Raw genomic sequence first — 16,779 nt, 5'->3', positions numbered from 1 at the left:
ATACTTGAGAGGATATTTTTACATAGAAAAAAGCCGATTTCATTCTTTGAATTTATATTTATTGAAGTAATATATTTGAACCCTGGGAGGAGGAAGACCCTTCGCTGAGACCAGCTCAGGGTTGCCTGTGCCTCCGGAAGTGCTGGGCATTGGGGGGGCCGCCTGTGTGCTGTGGGCCAGTATTCCATCCCATTCCCATGGTTTCTGTCCACAGTGGTTAGGACATGGTGGGAAGGTGAAGTCCATGAGTGATGTGCGTTGTTGTTGCTTTTAATCTAATTTTGCTTTGTTTTTGTTTTGAAATACAAAACTAGGATGTTTAAATGACTTGAATTTTCATGGCACATTTGCATTACAAATGTTAGGTTCATAACTGGATCTGTATTATGCTTTTTTAAGTAAATAGGCAGGACATTTTCCTTAAGAAGGTAAAAAGACGATCACTTTTTAAAAGGAAAGGATTTGGGCCCTAACGTTAAAAGTTAGCATGCCGCAAGCATTCAGCGAATGTATATTAGAAAGAGCAGGAACAGAAAAAACTTAGGTGATGCTTAAGTTATTCACTTAACCTTTCCTGTTTCTAGTTTTTTAATATAACCTGATAATATTGGATAAAACTGAGCCCTTTTGGTCAGGTACCATCTTCGTTGCTTTTTATGACATTTATCAAAGGAGAGAGCAAATTCTGTTGTTAAACCTGAGGAGCTTAAGAGGCGGAAACGTAGTAATTTAAGTTGATAGGGCTACTGATTGAAATGAATAAAATTCGTAGTCCTTTTGATGGGGGGATGGGAAGGGAAACACTTGCCTTCCTGCCTGTACTCAGCTGCCAAGTGCATTTTCGTTTCCAGGTGGCTATACGCAAACAGGAGATTGAAGACAGACTCAATTCATGGATTGTGTTCAATGAGAAAAATAAAGAGCTGTGTGCCTGGCTGGTGCAGATGGAAAACAAGGTCCTGCAGACAGCAGATGTTAGTATCGAAGAAATGATCGACAAGCTACAGAAGGTAAGCAGCGCCCACTGACTGCAGGGACCCCCTCCCTCGGTCCTCCCTCCCCATCTCACCGGCTCGCAGTGGTGTGTGATTGGTGTGCTTCCAGTAGCTTTCTAGAAATTTGAAGGGACTTTCTCACTCTTTCTGTTCCCTCCCAGAGAAGAGCTGGTAAGTGGGGATTCCAGAGAGATGGGAAGTGTGGGGCCCCTGTGAATTGAGGGGAGTTCCTCTCTCTTTGGAAGTCCAGCCAGGGAAGCGCCTCCCTCCCCGCCTCACCCTCACCCCCATCTCCTTACGCATCTGTTTACACTCCGAGTGAGTTATGGCTTTTCTAGTTGTTATTATTACAGAGCCCCCCTTGCCAAAGGGGAGAGGCCAACAGTCATGGAGCTCATCATTTTGAAGGTTACTAATAGCCACAAAGAAAGGCAGAAGCATTCTTGCCGCTCAGGAAAACGCTGACTCTGTAGGCTAATTTACTTAGACGCAGGTGTCCTCTCTCCCAAGTAGGCGAGATTAGAAGAACTCGGTGAGGGGAAGCCGGGGCTGTAAGTAACCACGTGTGCGGAGTGGGCACTGCTTGGCTTCTTAGCTGCTCACTGAAGAGTTGTATTAACAGGTCTGAGAAGTTTTTTAATTAAAAACATTTTTTCCAAGAGGCAACGGTGTATTTATTGCCTGGCAAAGGAATGAATTTTGGGCAGTCATTGAAGCTTTGCTTTGGTGCCTTTGCCAGGACTGCATGGAAGAAATAAACCTGTTTAGCGAGAACAAGTTGCAATTAAAGCAAATGGGTGACCAGTTGATCAAGGCCAGCAACCAGACCAGAGCGGCCGAGATCGATGACAAGCTCAGTAAAATCAACGACCGCTGGCAGCATCTTTTCGACGTCATTGGATCCAGGTAAGAAATGGCCTCAGGATGATCCCTGCTCGCCAGTGCAGCGGCTGCTCCTCCGGCGAGGCACTGAGCCCGCCTTGTAATCCAGTGGGCTTACAACTGCACAGACAGAGGCAGCGGTGGGTAAGAATGAATGGAATTCATTTAAACAATATAGGAAGATATTCTGGTAAATCCTACTTTAATAGTTTTTTTTTTCTTTACCTTGAAATTTCACATGAATTGGGTTAGGTTTAAATGAGAATTAGAAAAACTTTGAAAAGAGATCCTTGTGGAGGAATTGTTTAGAAATTGTAACTCTGCTTTAGGGCCTGTGAGTCCCTAGATGAAATCACGCCTGCTGGTTCCTGCCCGTGGGTGGTAAATGCAAGTGGGTCAGGGCGCAGGCCTGATTTCTAGGTGCTGCTCCCCCCATGGCAGGCGCTTGGCACACTCAAGGTGGAGTGCTGGGTGTGCCAAGTGCCGTGGGCATCTGGTGCTAAGGTGGGGACGAGGGAGGCACAGCCTGGCTACAGATCAAAGCTCTATTCTCCAGAGCAACCTTATCGGAAACAAGACTGTTAATTTTATCTTCTCAAAAAGGGATGATGATGGTGATAAAGCCACTCAAAGCTTTTAAATGTTTTTTGTTTTCAAATTCTCTTTCCAAAGACAGGCCCCAATTAAAGTGTTTTTATTTTGTTTTGTTTTGTTAATTGCAACCTGACGTACAAAACCAGTCCCTGGGCTTTGGGCCCACGCATGCGACTTTGTGTGTAGCCAGTCTTTTTGTGTTTTGAACACACGTATGTGCAATATACCGGAGAACCTGCAAGGTGATGGAGTATTGGGGTGTGATGAAAACAAGATCCTCTTGATAATTTGGCATTTCCTTCGCCTCGGCTTTCACTATAAACCTGCAGCAAAGGCACCAGGCTGAGTGCCTTGAGAACTACAGACAGGAAGGAAGATGAGTCAGTTACATTGATGGGAGCGACATCTGAGCAGCTGTAAAGCCAAGTGGGTTGAGGGCTCAGCTCTCATCTTCCCCGAGAGGGGCGGGGATTAGGAAGAGCATCACAGAAGAGTGGCGTTCCCAGATGGTCCCGAATGAAGGCTTGGGGTTCCTCAGAGTTACTGATGGCAGAGTCCGACAGACGCGTGTTGTGAGCAAAAAGGTACAGGGGCTGAGCAGTGTGCAAGTCCCTCAGGAAGTGACAAGAGGCTCTGGGCATGGGAGGTGACGCTACAAAGCTAGGCTGGGGCCAAGTCCGAGAAGACCTTAAATCTCAACTTCAGACTTGGTGTCCTAAATGAAGTCTGAGTCATTCATGGACTCTTAGCAATGGAGGGTCTGCCGAAGGCAAGTATTGGGGTGACTTAGCTGGCATCATACGCTGGGCTGAATCCAACTTCTCTCGATTGCCAGTTTTAAAAAAAACTATGGAAATCCATGGCGGTAACCCAAGTAGGGATGACGAGCACAGATTTTGAGCCCGTGCTGACTTTATCGCCTACTCATCATGGAAACTTGAGTCGTGCGCTAGTCTTTCTAAGCCTCAGTTTCCAAATCTGCGTCGTGTGCCTAACAGCACTGTTCACATCCGAGACCACTGTGCGGACATGCTGTGTCTGTGTCTGGCACAGGGCCAGCGTGGGGAGCCGGCGTTTAATGAGTGTTTTTCCCTACGGACACTGAGTCTAGGAGCGTGTTTGCTGAGCAGAGAGGATTGCCTCGGTGATGTCTAACAGTGAGAGGCCTTTCGGCTGTGAGACCAGTGTCTCTGACTCTCATTTCCAGCACTTAGAGCAGAGCTTCAGAAAGTTGCTGAAATGAATGGACATTTCAGTGCATAAGAATAAGGCCATTTCTGTTGGGTAAACTGTGTGCAGTATGTCTTCGTTGGCATTGCCTTTATATCCTAAGTCGTCTTGGGCACCTGGCACTAGTGGAGGGTAGGGTGGCATCATACCTGGTCATGGCCTGTGCTTCCCGAAGACTAGAGTGACTGTCTGCTCTCCATCATTCATGCTTTGGTTATATCACTTCAGAGTTTAATAGGCTGTTTGCTTTTTTCTCTCTCCTCTCTGGCTGCCTGTCTTCAGCCAATTCCTTGGTGAGCAAGAGAAAAACACAGCAGGTGGAATTTCAGTGGTCTTTTCGGAAGGAGCAATTGGCAAAATAAGGAGCTGAAATAAGGGCAAATATATTGCCTGCCAGCTGTGTTCTTGACAGTGTGCTTTTTGTGCATGATTTCACTTAGTTTCCATTGTAACTCTGAAAGGTAGCTGCCATTACCCTGTTTTACAGATGACAATACTGAGGCACTGAAGTTCAACATGCCCACAGTCCCAGCCAGTGCCTGAGGCAACCAGGCTTCCAACTCGGGCGGTTGTGTTGCCTTCTTGTTACCCCAGACCCTTCTAGTCTGGTACACTGAAATGAACCAAATCCCTTCCCTTCAGAACTAAGGAACTAGGGAGGGAAGAACTCATGTTCCCTAGAGCAAAGGCCAGGCTGAGAGGCTGGGAAACCCTTCGTTGAGTTTACCCTCCAAGTGAATCTGGATTGAGGCAGCAAGCTCAGACCTGCCTTCAGACCCACGCAGAGTCAGCAGCCTGTCTGATCTCTGACGCTGATCGTATCGTCATTGGAGGGGATGGGGGGGCGGGGGGGGGGAGCAGCACAGGCTGCAGAATTTAGATTTGAACAGGGCCAGCCGGACCTGCCATCCTGCAGGAAGCACTGATGGCCTCACTGGCAGAGAATTCTGGACACTTCACCCTTTTCAGTCCTGCTCACGGTGCTCTGCGGATTCGCTCCTGTGGCAGAGACAACATAGCTCGTTAAAAATGGTAAGAGTTGGCCCTCGCCGGTTTGGCTCATTGGATAGAACATTGGCCTGTGGACTGAAGAGTCCTGGGTTCCATACCAGTCAAGGGCACATGCCCAGGTTATGGGCTCGATCCCCAGTAGGCGGCGAGCAGGAGGCAGCCGATCAGTGATTCTCTCTCATCATTGATGTTTCTATCTCTCTCTCCCTCTTCCTTCCTCTCTGAAATCAATAAAAATATTTTTTTAAAAAAATAGTAAGAGTTGGAGGGAGACCCTACACAGGTGCCCAGCCCCATGACTTCAGGACTTTAATTACAAGCCTTTAATGTCAAAGTTACAAATGGTATTCAGAAGTCTCAGACCTCAGGAAGACAGGTTTAATTCACTGAAGAAGGGAAAAAAAGACCTGTTGTATCAGGTTCGTTCTCATAACAATAGAGGTGAATTACAGGGTCATTCAAATGCACATTAAACTTCTGATCATTTCAGACTATGGGGTGAATAGGAGGAGAAACCAGTGTTGTTTACTCTGAAGTGCCAGGCTCCTCACATGTATTATTTCATCTCATTCTTGCAGCAGCCCTGCAAGGTCAGTGCCTCCACTGTACAGAGGGGCCACTGCAGCCCAGGGAGCACATTCCCTGACCAGGGCACCGTCAGTGCCACGCAGGGCACAGGGCAGGTGCAGCCAGGGCATCTGTCCCACTGCACCCGGCACCGGGAGAGGGGGGAATGGCGGGGGAGGGGGGGGGCACGTAGCTCCTTTGAGACCTCAGGGTTTAAAGGTAGATTCTCAGAATTTTTCTAAAACTGAGAGCTCAATGTAGAATTTACCACTTATTGCAGAACAGCGGCTCTCAAACGTAAACGTGCATCAGCATCCCTGGGGGCTCCCGCAAACGTGGGGTTCTGCACCCCCACCCCCAGAGTTTCTGACCCTGTAGGTCCAGGTGCGGCGGAGAATGTGCGGTTCTAACACGTGCCCAGGTGCTGCCAGTGGTGCTGGTCTGGGGAACACAGGGCCAGCCACAGAGGGCGGGGCACGGTGCTGCACCGAGTCAGAAATCCTGGGCCTGCCCCTCTGTCAGCAGGTCTGCGGCCTGTGTGCCTCGGTTTCCCTGTTGATAAACCACGAGCAAGATCCCGGTTAAGAAAGCATCAGGACAACCGTGGGTCCCTCCATGCGGTGCCGGAGCCTCCGGCGAGGTTAGTGTGGCTGCACAGGGCGGGGCAAAAGGAGGTTTACAGCTGTTCGTAGGGAAAAGACTGCAGTCATAGGTAAATAAAATAACGAATAAACTGTTTCATGTGCTCAAAACTGTAAACCTACCCCCCCATATAGATAAAGGAGGGGGAGGGGGCTTAGATCCAAACAGCTCTTCTTCCTCTGCTTGTAAAGGGTTCGTCAGCTTCTATGAAACCCTTAAGCCAGTGGTTCTCAACCTTCCTAATGCCGCGACCCTTTAATGCAGTTCCTCATGTTGTGACCCAACCATAAAATTATTTTCGTTGCTACTTCATAACTGTAGTGTTGGCTACTGTTATGAATCGGAATGTAAATATCTGATATGCAGGATGTATTTAGGCGACCCCTGTGAAAGGGTCGTTCGAGCCCCAAAGGGGTCGCGACCCACAGGTTGAGAACCGCTGCCTTCAGGCAAAGAACCTGGAGGACACATCTCTTGAAATAACCAAGTCATCCGAGGGGCGTCGATGCGATGCTGCGTTCCTTGCTGAGGCCGCGTGGGGCGTGGGGCATGTGGCGTGGGGCGGGCATTAGCGCTCTCAGTGGGCTCTCCATCACAGCCGCTGCAGGAGCGTGGAGACCCTCGCGGACCCGTGGGCAGCGTGGATCATTGGGGGCATCTGAACTCTCGTGAAACACGCTATTGCTCTGTCCCACGGGGAGGCCATTGGAGGCACCAGACACATTTTGGTGCAACGGTGTGATTCTTCTGAAGCTGAAACTGACTTGATGACATGAATGTCAGTTACATACCACTCTGCTGCTGGGGCGGCTACGTGAAGAGTTAAACTTTTGTAAACTGTCGCTATTAGCGCCGCCCCTTCCCCACGTTTTCTCAGATGACTTCTTTGAGAAGCGACCCCCCAAAACCTCCGTGCAGGAGAGACGGTGACATCACAGAAGCTGTCTTTCAGAGCCAGCAGGACGTGCCGTCCTCGCTGTGGAGGAAGCCGGGTTACCTGGAAGTAAGAGCAGGGCAGGCACACGGTGCTGGAGGATGGACAAAAGGATGTAAAGTTGGCTGGATCCACCCACCGACCAAAGCTCTGATAACAGGGCCCCGGCCATTGTCCATTGTCCCTTCAGTGGGGCCGATGCCAGAGAAAGACTCACCCCAACGCGTATCTCACCTGTGTCTACCCTGGATTTCAAACTCCCAGAAGTTGAACGCCTTAGAAACTCATCTCCTTCCTTAGAAACCCATCTACTTCCGTTTCCCAGAACTGCCTGACCCGTTACTAACCAAAGCCTTAGCTCGCCCTGGGAGGCAGGGGTGCTGTGCGTTAGTGAGGCGCTCTGCGGGTTCTTGGTGGAGCCTCTTCCCTCATGGGGGTGTGGGGGTCTGTTTGTAAGGACTTTCCAGCGGCCTGAGGATGATCTAGTCAAAGCTTTGGTGCTGAGAACAGATGAGACAACCAAGCGCAGTCGTAACCCGGAGTGTGTGCATTGGTTACCTGTCGGCGTTGGCATCATTGGTGATTTTAATTTTCTTTTTGCAGATCTGAATTTCCTAAATGTTCATTATGGGAAAAGGGACATGGGACCTTTTTCTTTCCTTAAAAAAAAAATGTTATAAGTGTTGTTATCTCTTTCCTAATCTCTCCTTGATGGTAGTGTCCGTAAGAGACTTGGCGTCCTGAAGCCATTGTGAGGATGGAAGGGCTTACGCATATTCCCTACCATATGGCTCCTTCCTCGTTAGACTCCGTAGCTCTCTCGCTACCAAAAAGTCTGAAAAAAAAACTTTTTAGCAAAGCACATTTGACCAACCAGTGTGAGCAGCCCACCTGTTTTGCAAGAGTAGCAATTAAAATGTTGTCATTTAAACCCAGCAGCGATTACCATGGCAACTGTGTGTTAAGATTGTTTTTCCATTTCTTGCAGAATGGGCGGGGAGATGTGTGCCTTTTTAAGCTGATACAGATTTTTGTTGCTCTCCCTCTATCTGTGTTTTCTCAAGGTTATTCGGGAAGACCAAACAATGCTGCTAGTCATGCCCTTGGCTTGCTCTGGCCCTCGCCGGGTGCGTGACCCAGGGGTGGGAGAGTGGACTTGGAGATTTCAGCACCCGGAGAGCTAGATGTGAGGCCAGCCTCCTGCCTGTCCCTTTTCCTTCCCACCCGCCCCCTCATCCCACCTCTGGAGCCGGTGGCTGCTGTCCCAGGCCCTGCAGAAATGCCTCCTGCGGGTGGGGAGCTTCCCCAGGAGGCAGCAGCCGCTGTCCACTGGGTCAGTGGCCAGTCAGCAGCCTGTGTCCACAGCAGGCAGGCCCCGTGACTGAGCCGCGCAGGGTCATACTGAGCAGGTCCCAGAGGCAGCCACGCATGTGGGCACACGTTTGTTTTCAGATCTGCCCTCCTCATGTCACCAGTCTAGTCGGGGTTCAGGAGAAATGACTGATGTCATTGAGTCTCAAAATCAGGCTGGGACTGAGCCTGAAAGGGGTTGGACACAAACCCAGGTGCCCCTGTAAGCAGAGCCCCTCGGGGTCGTGTAGAGAACTGCTGTTGGAGGGGGAGGAGCTTTTAGATACTCGTGCTATGGTAAACCCTGAGAGGAGCTAGCAAGGGAAATGGCAAGATTCCTTCCTCTGCAAACTCCTGAACTCCACTTGTGCTACAAGAAATCATTTGTTCTGCAAAACGCAGAGGAATGGACTACATGACCTCTGCCCCTCCTAAGCCAGGATGTCCAGAACAACAACAACAGCAAAAACAGGGCAGCCCAGCTGGTGTGGCTCAGTGGTTGAGCATCGACCTATGAACGAGGAGGTCGCGGTTTGATTCCGGGTTGCAGGTTTGATCCCCAGTGGGGGGGTGTGCAGGAGGCAGCCAATCAAACATTAATGATGATTCTCTCTCATCATTAATGTTTCTATATTTCTCTCCCTCTCTCTTCCTCTCTAAAATCAGTACAAATATATATATTTTTAAAGGGGGCAGAAGCACCCCTGTCCTCAGGGAAATTTCTTCCTTAAGAGGAGGGAGGGAGGAAGATGTTCCTGTTATGCTCAGGGGCTTCCGATTTCACCGTTTCTTGTAAACATGAAACAGAGAAATCGAATTTGACGAGACAGAAATCCTCTTGCCCGCGCGCCGATCTAAAATGTTTCTTCTGTCGGTTTATAGCACTTCATAAATAACCCATCGCCAGGATAGCACTGCGCCTCTTCCCCTGCACGGCAATCCTGCGGCATCAGAACAAAGACTGCGTGTGTGTGCGTGTGTGTGTGTGCGTGTGTGCGCGTGTGTGTGTGTGCGTGTGCGTGTGCGTGTGTGTGTGTGTGTGTGTGTGTGGAAAGGGCCGGGGAGATTCCTTTATGGGAAGGGAGAAAACTGAGATTAAACATTGCAAGGAGCCGGGAAGCAGGTCTCCTCCTTTCCTGAGGGCATAGCTTTGTGGCCGCGGGGCGGGCGGCCTGTGGAAGATGCTGAGCCAGTGAATGGAGAGGCCTGCGGGCCGGCCGGGGGAGGGGCCGCCGTGCGCCTGGGCGGTGGAGGTGCGGCCGGGAGCGTGGAGCCCTCGCTAAGCATCGGGAATGACTTTTTTCTCATCAACAGTAAGTGCCATTTCAGTCATCAGCTCTGCCGGTGGCCGACGGGAGGCTGCTGTCTCTGTGTCTGGCTCTTTCGCGGCCTCGTTGTGGTGACAATGGAGATTCCCGAGGAGATGGCTGTGGCGTGCGTGTGCCAGCCATCGGGGGATGGGTTCTCTCCCGTGTCAGCATGTGTGTGTGTCTGCAGCCAGCCTCTGACAAGCAGGGAGGGATGTGACTGCACGGTGTGCAAAATGGAAGTCCTCCGGCGACCAGACGCTTCAGAGAGGCAATTAGCTCAAATGCCTGGTCGTGCCCATGCCCCTGACCAGGCGTCAGGATCCGGGAGCAATTGATTATCTTACGATAAAGATGTTTAGTCGTTTGAAAAGATGCAGTTGTTCAGAATCAGCAGTGTTTTAAGCAACTGACAGCTGCCCACAGGTCTGAGAATCTGTTTATTTCTAGACACATTCAGATCCTTCAACCATCTCAGTTTCCCTGTGTGTATTTTAAGTCTATTTCCTCAGTATATTTTAAGGGAAGCTGTCCACATTGGCAGTGGAATTATTTTAACTTATACTGCTCTGGGGCCTTATCACTGAACTGTAGACTCTTTGGCATGTAAGAGAATAGGACCAAAATGTAAATTATTCCTTGTTCATGAATTTAACAGGTGAATCCTCCATCGTCACATCCTAAGACTTGGGCTTGATACGTAGCACGGTGCTAACCTGGCTTGATTTTGTTTGTTTTGGAGGGAGAGCAGGGCTCTTAAGTATTCCATTCTGATCCATTGCTGGTTAAGATGAAAAGAAAACTGTTCACCTTGGTTACTTTCTGCATTTCTGCCCACCATCCCTGCAGAACTGCTTATGTGTAGCCACTCAGGCAAAATTCTTATCTTGTCTGGTTTCATATAAGAATTTTTATTCGGGTCTTGCATTAGGCCACGCAGGTGAAGAACTTCCCCTTTGCCCCTAAATACTTTGTTTTTTCATCCTGGGAACTAGAATGCAGCTCAGGAAGCCATGCTTACTTTTTTCTGGAGAAATAGAATTTGATGAAGTATATATGTGAGCATCGTTAGCCTAGGCATCTGGGTGAACCATGGCAGGTGCAGAGGCGCGAGCTGCCTCGGTGACGGATGACATGCAATATTGAGGGTCGCTTCCCTGTGCCCAGCGTCTGGTGTCTGGATGGCTTTCCTTGTTGCTCAGCATTAACTCAAGAGTTAAACTTTTTCAAGAGCAATAATAATGAGGCCTGATGGGGAAGTCGGGGGCCTGGGGTGGCAAAGGATCCGTGCGCCCAGGCCTGGGAAAGGTGATAATTAGATCTCAGTGTCTGTGCAGAAGAGAATGATACAAACCCAACAGCACATCTGCCGGCCCCGGGAGTAAGTGGTGACACAGTATCTGAGGAGCAGCGTTTATCTCTGTCACCGTGTTTTTGGACACAGAAACATGTTCAGTCCTGACTGGATGAATGTTTTGTAGCTTCTTGGTGACCTTCTTCTCTTTCCCTCCCACCTTCCCTTCCTGCCCTAAGGATGCGAGTGGTCTGTGTGCTTGTCCCTGCCGCCCTCCACTCGCCCAAAACGGAGCCAAGGTTTAGGAGCGTCTGTGACCCCCATGTGGCTGCAAGTTGTCTTGTGGCCTGATCGCTCGGAGGTGCACTGATCTTTAACATACAGCATGGCCACCTGGCTTATGAGAAAACGAATTTGAAGGCAGGAGTGAACATCGTTGACTCCGTCAGAAGAGAGGTAGTGAGCATCTCCTATATTGTGTTAGGATGTCTACATTAGGTCATGCGCTCTCTGGGAAGAAGACCTGTTTTCCGTGATCTTTGCAGCCTCAGGATCTGCACAAGACCCTAAGACGGTGGTTCTCAACCTTCCTAATGCCGCGACCCTTCAATACAGTTCCTCATGTTGTGGTGACCCCCAGCCATAAAATTATTTTCGTTGCTACTTCATCACTGTAATTTTGCTACTGTTATGAATCGTCATGTAAATATCTGATATGCAGGATGTATTTTCATTGTTACAAATTGAACATAATTAAAGCATAGTGATTAATCACAAAAACAATATGTAATTATATATGTGTTTTCCGATGGTCTTAGGCAAAACCTGTGAAAGGGTCGTTCGACCCCCAGGTTGAGAACCGCTGCCCTGAGACAAAGCGAGTGGTTAAATGTTTACTGAAAGGAAACCATGGAGAATCTTACATGGGTACCCAAAATTCAGCCCTTGGTGGACAGGCCTTACCCTCCCCTTCCCCAGTTCATCCTGGAGCCAGGAGTCTAGACTTCTCATCATATTCACCAGCAGGAACAAAAACCACCCGTACCCCCAGCATGTGCACATGAGCACGCGCAGGTTTATATGCAGTGCCACGAGGAAAGTGCTTAAGGACTGCAGCTCCGGGCCAGGCTGCCGGGTGTGACTCCCGCCTCTGCCCGTTACTGACCATGTCGCTGGCCAAGTTATTTAATCGCAGTGCCTCCGTTGTTTCACCTGTCAAATGGGGATATTAGTAGTGCAGATCTCACAGCATTTGTGAGGATTGAGTACGTTGCTAGCGTGTGCGGCACGACAGGCCAGGCACCAGTAAATGACAGCATGCTCTACATACGTCCCATTCGAGTGATAAAGTTTGTAAATTATAAAGCATACCCAGTGTAGAAATTTAAAAAGAATGGGACAATAACAGGAAGTCTAATGTTTTATTCCTGCATCCCATTGGTGTGTCTTGAGCCCTCCATGTTGGATACCACCAGCCTGGAGTACCGGACCTGGGGAAGCCAAGAAAGTAATCCCTCCACCTGCTGCATGCTCCCCCCTCTGCTCATTGCACGCCTCACCCTGGGATTAACAGGGTTCAAGGTCAATGCACCTCTCTATTTCTTGCACCAGGTCATTTTGTTGCTTGTTAGCTCCCTTCATTTAAAAACTTGCATTCTAGCTCTCTTTTTAGAATGGGAAGCTGGGTCCTGAGGCTGGAACAGGGCTGGGTGCGGGATGAAGCAGTGGGGCTGCCGCTCTGGGAGGCGGGACAGGAGAGCTGTGCAAAGGCTGCTGGGCCTGAGCTCCTATCTGTGGGGAAGCTCTCAGGGCTGGGCTGCTCCTCCAGACAGAGCCTTACCAGTAGGTCACCCCTTGCAAACTTGTGGAAAACTTGTCCTATGGGCCTGGGAGTCCCGGCAGCTCGGGATTGTATGAGATGTTCTTTCTGGTCCCTGGGCCATCGGGGTGACAGGGCATTGGGGTGAGGAGGGTGTACTTCTGAAGCCACAGGAACAAAGGAGGGATCTAGGTTACAGCTGCATCCAGGCCTGGCCCTGGATTCCGTTACTTCCTTTTTAATAAAGCATCTGAGGCTTTGAAGGGAACTCCTCATAGTGTTTCCAGTAAAATGTAATTTGGAAAACATATCCCCTTGAAAGTCATATGACCATAGTTTCTGGGAATGTGTCTCTCTTAGGCACTGTGTCAAATGCCACTAATGTACTTATATCTCATTCAACCTTCTCGGCCACCCAGTGAAGGGAGGTACTGATCCTGTTGACACTGTTTTATAGATGAGATTAAACAGAGGCAGGATTCAAACTCAGACCCTGACCCCAGTCTGTGCTCTTTACCACCAGACTCCATAGCCTACTTCTAAGCCTGCCTACCTCATAGCAGTGTTGAAAATGAAATATTTATGAATGGACTTTGTGAAGTCCAATGCTGTATAAATGAGGCATCATCATAGCATCATGTAATCCCAGTTAGCAATAATAAGAGCTAGTATCCTAGTGAGCACTTACTCTATACCAAAGGCTTTCCATGCATCTCGTTTGTCTCACCACCACCTGCAAGGTGGATGACTTTGCAGATAACCAGGAAACCAGGAGTCAGGAAAGTCAGGTACCTTGCAGGGGTGCACAGTTCATAGATGATATAATGGGACTTAGAGAACAGAGTCTGGTCACCTCCAAAATTCTGGCCATAATTTCACCTGGATGTTACCTCCCTGAAGCTTGAGGGGCCTCAGAGGCCTATAGAAATGAGGGGGCTTGAGATAAAAGAATTTTCCCTAAATCATAAAACTAACTGGTAAAAGAGCTGGAGCAAGAAGTCCTGGGGTTGAGTTGGTCAATTGCAGGATGCAAAAAATAAATACGCGCGCACACACAACACTCTGTGGACTACTTAAATAGCTTGTGGTGGAAGTCTTATACACACTTATTCATTCAACAAAGACTTGGTGACACCTCCTGCCCGCCAGGCGTTTGGGAGGTGCTGAGCCCCACACAGCATGCGGCAGGCACAGCACAAGGCGGGAGGGCCCCGGTGTAGGGAGCACGTGGACAAGGGGCAGTGGCAGAAGTGGAGAAGGGAGGAGGGGCCGCTTTGCCGAGAGTGGGGTTGGAGGCAGAGGACGCTGACCACTGGAGGACCTGAACGGTCGGGAGATTATCCTGGTTGCCAGGGAGGGCGAGGACTGTGTGGGGTTTGAGCGAGGATCAGGCGCCGTCTCTAACGTATGCTAACGTATGTATACTTTGGCTGCAGGACAGAGGTGGGGAGGAGGGCGAGGAGGGCGGGAGGAAGCTGCTCACAGGCAGGCAAGGAAGCGCTGACGGTGGTGCTTGCTGTGGGTGAGGGCCGGTGCCCCAGTTCCTGTTCCTGGTGCCATGAGATGGGGTTCTGACAGCCCCTCGAAACACAGTGTTGCTAAGTGGGGAATTCCCATTGCAGCCATTACTTCAAGTCTCTGGATTTCACTAAAAATCCCACAGATCTCCAGAAAAAGCCCTCCCTCCCTCCACTTTAGGACTTTCGTGAAGGTGGTCTATGGAAACATTTTATTTCAGGATCGGTATGGAGACTGTTTTCCCTCAGCAGCTGTCATTCCCCCTTGAGTCAGGCGGATTGGGGAGGTGGATGAGATTAGAGCTGTGCTCGAAAGTGTAAGCACCCGCCCCTCAGACTAGACGTGGGGGGTTGGTACATGTTCGGTGCTTGCTCAAGAGGGGCGTCCCAGGAGAGGCATCATGGGTCAGATACCACCGAGTGAACCAGGCGTGTGGCTCTTCAACCCGTCAGGGTGCTTTTTTTCACTGGCTGCTGCAGTCTCGGGGTGCCCAAGACAGAGCGGGGGAGGTCAGGTGAGGCCATGTAACCTAGAGAGAGAGATGGGCTGGGCCCCGAGAACCCCACTCTGGGAATGATAGGACTTCATCTTTGTTTGGGAGATTAACTCTGAGTCCACTTGAAAATCAACAGCAACAGCAATTTTGTAAAGTGTCACAGACTCTGTGAAAGCTCCTATCTGGTGAGAGTTGTTCTCGCTGTAAAATCAAGGACCAGTAGAGGTTGTGTGTGTTTCCCCCCCCCATTTATCTTTGCTGTTTAAAGCATTACAGATGTCTCCCTTTCCCCCCCATGGACCCCTTCTCCCCGGTCCCGCCACCCCCTCCGTTCGTCAGTTTATTTCACCCCCAGCACCCATTGGAGCCTTCTCAGCACTGCGTGCTGCACTGTGTGTTCCACCTCCTTTTTCTCTTCCCTGCGCGTGTTTAGGGTGAAGAAGCTGAAGGAGACGTCTGCTTTTATTCAGCAGCTAGACAAGAACATGAGCAGCCTTCGCACCTGGCTGGCTCGCATTGAGTCTGAGCTCTCGAAGCCCGTGGTCTATGACGTCTGTGACGACCAGGAGATACAGAAGCGCCTCGCCGAGCAGCAGGTGGGCCGTGAGGAGTGGGCTTTTGTGAGGGTGTGGGTGGGCCTGCCGCCTGCCCGCTCACACCTGCCTCCTCTTGGCTGTGTGCTCGCACGGTCACGTTTCATGACGCTGGTTGGTGTTTCCAGGGAAAGCCGACCGCCTGTCCATGTTCTTGGACGTGGGAGGCCTCCCGCTCCAGCGCCCACCGCTCCACCGCCATTCACATAGTTCTCTGTGAAATACCTGGAATAATGTTTAAGGTGCCGGCCTTCATCTTAGTGGCCAACAGGTTTTTTATTTTGTGGGTTTTTTTTTAATTTTGATCTTTGTTTTGTTTTTGTTAACATAGGGTTGGGCAAATGTAGGTTTACAGTTGTGAGAATGCGAAACACAGAGTTTATTCTTGTATTATTATTTATTAGCTATTGTATTATTTGTTTTACAACTGTAAACCCGCTTTGGCCCACCCCTGTATAGTTTTGGAAGGCAACAAATTGAAAGAAAAGCCATTTTTCTCACCAAGGAAGGTTTTCATGGGATAATACTCGGTGTCTGATGGAGTTTTTAAAAAAGTAAATAAAACAGAAAAGGTGTAATAAGGAGGAAGCCTGGACCAGTAGCTCAGGGAGCCACCCTGCAGTGCTCCCTGCCTTCCTGTCATCTCTTACATACCCTCGGAGTCAACCCTGGAAATTCCCTTGAAACCACTGAGTCCTAAATCACACTAGCCTGGGGTACTCTTTAGATCACCGACTCATCAAATCCACTTTACTGCCCTCCACAGGCTCACTTTCACCTGCTTTCTCATTGCTATCCCTGAGCTTGTCTTTATTGGTAAAATCATTGTTTATATTATTACTAGTGGCCTGGTGCACAAAATTTGTGCACATTAAAAGGGAATTAATTAGAGGAAATATTTTAATATTGCTATTTGCCCTTTCTCTATAAGAGAAGTGTCAGAGATGAAAGAAAATTAGTAAAATGTATATGAAAATCTCCCTCCTGTCAGAGTCTGGGGCACGCAGCAGGACCTAGACTCAATTCCCCACCCACCACCCGCACGCGCTTCAAAAACACAGGAGACCCAGACCCGGCCAGCCCCACCCCCATTGGGTGAGACTCAGACCTGGCCAGCCCCACCCCCAGCCAAACCCCTCTGGGTGGGGGACACAGCCTCAAGTCCCCCAGCCCAGCACCGGGACGGGGGCCGTGGCCTGAGGTCCCCCATCATGCCCTGTCGGACAAGGGACTCAGCCTGAGGTCCCCTGGCCCGGCCAGGCGCCATGCAGCCTCAGGTCCCTGCTGTTGGGTCGTGACATTACAGGATTCCCGGCTATTTTGCATATTCCTCTATTATATAGATGGATTTCAGTAGCTTTCCTTTGCCTCTGTTCTTCTCAGACCCGTGAGCAGATTCTGTTTTGACCAGATAAGCAATGTGGCTGTCATCGGGCTCTCAGACTCGAATCTGCTCTCATCGTTACCTTGCCCTTTCCAGTTCCTAGAGCTCTCCCGCATCTCTGGGCTCACGGCCCCTTCCTCCTTCTTCAGCGCCAGCATTTTGC

At 49.8% G+C, this 16,779-nt stretch overlaps 1 protein-coding gene across 1 annotated transcript in view; it reads left to right on the top strand.

The window, feature by feature from the left end:
* SYNE2 (spectrin repeat containing nuclear envelope protein 2) overlaps positions 1 to 16,779 on the top strand; it is a 310,564-nt gene that overhangs the window by 271,933 nt on the left and 21,852 nt on the right. Inside the window, exons 98-100 of the mRNA XM_081090284.1 lie at positions 852 to 1,010; positions 1,735 to 1,901; positions 15,073 to 15,235. Of these exons, the coding sequence (XP_080946410.1) occupies positions 852 to 1,010; positions 1,735 to 1,901; positions 15,073 to 15,235 (489 nt within the window). The remainder of the gene's footprint in view (positions 1 to 851; positions 1,011 to 1,734; positions 1,902 to 15,072; positions 15,236 to 16,779) is intronic.

This window comes from Myotis nattereri (assembly GCF_964212035.1).
Source record: "Myotis nattereri genome assembly, chromosome: 1".
NCBI lineage: Eukaryota > Metazoa > Chordata > Mammalia > Chiroptera > Vespertilionidae > Myotis > Myotis nattereri.
Note: the sequence above shows the minus strand (reverse complement) of the source record. Positions and strands in the feature narration are given on the sequence as shown.